This window comes from Hibiscus syriacus, unplaced genomic scaffold, assembly GCF_006381635.1.
Source record: "Hibiscus syriacus cultivar Baekdansim isolate YM2019G1 unplaced genomic scaffold, ASM638163v2 tig00006743_pilon, whole genome shotgun sequence".
NCBI lineage: Eukaryota > Viridiplantae > Streptophyta > Magnoliopsida > Malvales > Malvaceae > Hibiscus > Hibiscus syriacus.
This window is the reverse complement of record NW_024062109.1, coordinates 30507-34191: the sequence shown is the minus strand read 5'-3', so window position 1 is coordinate 34191 and position 3685 is coordinate 30507. Positions and strand designations below refer to the sequence as shown.

Genomic DNA, 3685 nt, shown 5'->3' with positions numbered 1-3685 from the left:
TGTGAATTCCCCTTCGACCAATTCGTAAAATTTTAATAGATAAACCTGATTCCTTCTCAACACATATTTTAAAACTTTTGAAATTTGAAGAGCATTAGATTCTTTAGAGAAGAAATAAATCCAAGTTTTTCTACTGAAGTCATCAGTAAAAGTAAGTATATACCTCTTTTTACTATTGGAGATGGGTGAAATTGGTCCACAAATGTCGCCATGTACCAACGAAGAACATGTGATGCTTTCCAAGTGCTCTTCTTTGGAAACACACCCCTATGTTGCTTTCCTAAGAGACAATATTTGTACAGCTTTGATGGCGACATGAGTTGTGTAACCCATTCACTATAACCTTTTGTTGAAGAGTTCCTAGGCCTTTAAAGCCTAAGTGCCCATATCTGCAATGCAAAAGGTGCACCAAATCTTCTGTAATTGTATTGAAACAAGCTGATGCAACTGGTTGACATATAGCAGTGAACATGTACATCCAATTAGAAGACATTTTCACATCCATGATTAAACCTCTCTTTGGATGAAACACCTTACATTTTTCACGCTGAAATAAACAGGCCAATCCCTTTTCTTGCAACTGTCTAATGCTAAGCAAATTATTCTTTAATCGTGGTACGTAAAATACTCCAGTAAGAATCTGCATGACTCCATGAATTTGCAGCCTTGCATTGCCCCTTCCCATTACAGTCATGCTTGAATTATTGCCCAGCTTTACCTTATCTCTAAAATTTTCATCAAAGTCCATAAAGTAATCCTTTATTCCGCATATATGGTTGCTGCATCCAGAGTCCAAAAACCAAATGTCCCTTTTGTTGAGCGTATGTATGTCCACAAATGCCATCAACAACATTTCTTCTTGGGTTTCTATGTAATTGGCCTTTTTGGTTTGACACCCCATTGAAAATGCCCAAGCTTATGACAATTGTAACATTCGATAGTAGATTTATCAAAAAATTGTCGTCCTCTTCCTCGACCTCTTCCTCCATAGCTTCCTTGGCCTTGACTGTCTCAACCTTTTCCTTCATATCGATCTCCAATAGAGATCTTCAATGCATGTGTTTATTCAACTAAAGGAGTTGTACTGATGTGCTGCTCATGAACTAGCAAATTGCTTTGTAATTCATCAATACTCAAAGTGCTTGTGTCTTTAGACACCTAAATTGTACACACAACATAGTTAAATTTAGGAGTCATTGATCTGAAAATTTTCATTACCACTTCCTCATCGCTCTTGCGCTCACCATTTGCTTTCATTTTATTAGCACTGGTAAGAGTGCGAGCAAAATACTCATTAACAGACTCACTAGCCTTCATTTCAAGAACCTCGAACTCTTTCCGTAGAGTTTGCAATTGATATCGTTTGAATCTTGTGGCCCCTTGATATTTTTGTCTCATAGAGTCCCATACACTTTTAGAGGTGTCCCAATACTCAAGGTGCTTGTGTCTTTAGACTCCTCAATTGTACACACAACATAGGCTAAATTTGCTTTGTGTTTAATCAGGTCTTAAAATGGCTCCTGATACCAAATGTTATAACTAGACTAAAAAATATGAAGTTTAGAGGAAATTGCATACTTTATTGAATCAAAGTTGGTTGTATATATAACCTTTTACATAACGAAACTAAACATAAAACTAGTAGTGAAAATCTAAAGAAATCTAAACAAATTCAAGCACTTTTAGAATTCCTTGATAATAGGAACAAATAATAAACAACCTAACATTGGCAAGCTTGTGGAAAAGAGTGATGAAAAACAAATCCTCTATATCTAATATAAACCGTTAAATTATTAATTTATATTTAATATTATATTTAAGTATGATTGTAATGTTATGCATGAACCGAGTGATTTTAATTATTAACGGGTTTGTTATTCTTGTTAGAAATCCTAAGTTCGAGCATCGATAGGGATATGAGCATTCATAGTTAATTGGTCAAGAGTTTTTGAGTAGATATTACTCTGTATTCACCCTATATTTATTTAAAAAAAAACATACCTAACATTTAATTTATGTTTCATTTTAATACTTTTTTATTAAAAATTTAGCGCGTTTAATACTTAAACTATCAGTTTTGATCTGTTTTGGTACCTAAACTTTCTATTTTTTTTTAAAAAAAAAATTAACATTAAGTTTTTAACGGTGTACTAAAATGAAACAAAAACTAAACGTTAGGCATGATTTTGAAAAAATTGAAAGTTTAGACACTACAAAAGATCAAAAATGATAGTTTAAATACTATATGTGCAGTTTACTCTAAAATTTTAATTAACAATAAGATCTATACATTGGTCAGGTTGTCAAAGATGCTCATATTATCTCATTTTGCGTGGATTGAAATCTTGACATTTATTTCATTTTAGTATATAAACACTATTCTACTTGATAAAAAAATGGGTTAACAACTGAAAATTAATGAGATATCATCCGCTGCGTAACAAACTCAGAACTTTAAAATTCAGTACATTTCCAAGTTCACTCACTTAAAACTTCATATTCCCATGATACAATATGGCACACAAATCAATAAATAAAGTAATACAATTTACAGCACAAATCTTCAATCTCGTGCTATCTTACAACTATTATCTGCTTCTTACTTAGAAGATTAGTTTAGGATACAATTTTCTCATTGCCCTGTTTTGATGATAAGCATAGATTTTAATAGGGGTATGTTTTCGGAATAACAATCGTTATATAATGGTAGCGATGCCTTCGGAAACTGTTATTATATGACTGTAGTACTCACAATGACCATAATAGTGTTTGTTGTGTCGGTAATAGCAATAAACACAACACGACAACAACCTCAATTTAAATCCCTAATGATAAGCTTACATACAACTCGCGATGTAAACAAACATAAAGCAACCTTATAAGATAAACCTATGTTCCTACCAGAAATCCCCTCACCAGAAATCCCCTCTTTAAAATTTTTCATGAGAGAAATTAAGGTAAGTAGTAACCTTGAGTTGAGTCATAGTTGTCGACGAGAGCCAGGGCATTGCTCGTCAAATGTGCAATTTTAACAATTCGTTTCCTCACCGCAGTCTTTGCATATCCATTCATGTTGTTCCCTTCAAATGCATCCATACAAGTATCCTCGTCCATCAGTGCCGCGCTAATCCAGGTCTGAACATCGCTCATTGAAAGCGAAAAGTTCGAGCTACTAATGTGACCGAGTTCTCCTATAGACTGTTGCAGCTCATCGATGGAGTCCCTGATCACCTCGACGCAATCGGCCATGGTAACGGCTACCTCGGCTCCTGGCCATGGAATCGTGAGATCTTCATCATCAGCCTCAAAGTAGATTTGGTTTCCCTGAGGGTTACATTGGGGGCCGTGTGCACTAACAATCTAGGGCTGGAGTTGATTTTGGTTTCGTAGACGGAGAGTGAACGGTAAAACAAAATGGGATAAGTTGTGGAGTTGCATGAAGATTTGATGTAGTCCACGTTTCTTTCGTTGTGAAACGGTGGATAAGCTAAGGTTAAACCGATATATGAAGTGAAATGAAGGACAATGAAGAGGATTGCTTGTCCATGTCGACAGGCTCGGCCCAATACATGTGTAAGATAGGCCTTAACTCAGGGCAACATGTTTGAGGGGCATCATCCCTGCTGTCAGGCACAAAATGATGATTATTGATTTAACGAGCTCATTCCTCAGTTATTTACCTCAC

The 3685-nt window shown here is 35.3% G+C and overlaps 1 protein-coding gene across 2 annotated transcripts; it reads right to left on the bottom strand.

Annotated features, from left to right (window-relative positions):
• Nucleotides 1-2480: 2480 nt before the first annotated feature.
• LOC120201008 (21 kDa protein-like) lies at nucleotides 2481-3375 on the bottom strand. 2 transcript variants are annotated; one of them, XM_039201703.1, is made up of 2 exons: nucleotides 2957-3375; nucleotides 2481-2662 (listed from the first exon to the last, which is right to left on the bottom strand). In XM_039201703.1, exons 1-2 carry the CDS (start codon nucleotides 3247-3249, stop codon nucleotides 2617-2619), a joined length of 339 nt encoding a protein of 112 aa, XP_039057634.1. In that variant the 5' UTR covers nucleotides 3250-3375; the 3' UTR covers nucleotides 2481-2616. The 2 variants fall into 2 exon arrangements, with proteins under 2 accessions (XP_039057634.1, XP_039057635.1); XM_039201704.1 differs by lacking the exon at nucleotides 2481-2662 and adding an exon at nucleotides 2829-2876 and having other exon boundaries at nucleotides 2963-3375.
• Nucleotides 3376-3685: the final 310 nt, after the last annotated feature.

Excerpts from the sequence above, each read along its gene's own strand:
- LOC120201008 (XM_039201703.1), bottom strand. The coding sequence starts at position 3,249 with ATGGCCGATTGCGTCGAGGTGATCAGGGACTCCATCGATGAGCTGCAA. Across the intron at positions 2,663-2,956 it reads ACTCAAGGTTACTACTTACC|TCTATGCTTATCATCAAAAC; the intron begins TTAATTTCTCTC and ends CCCCTATTAAAA.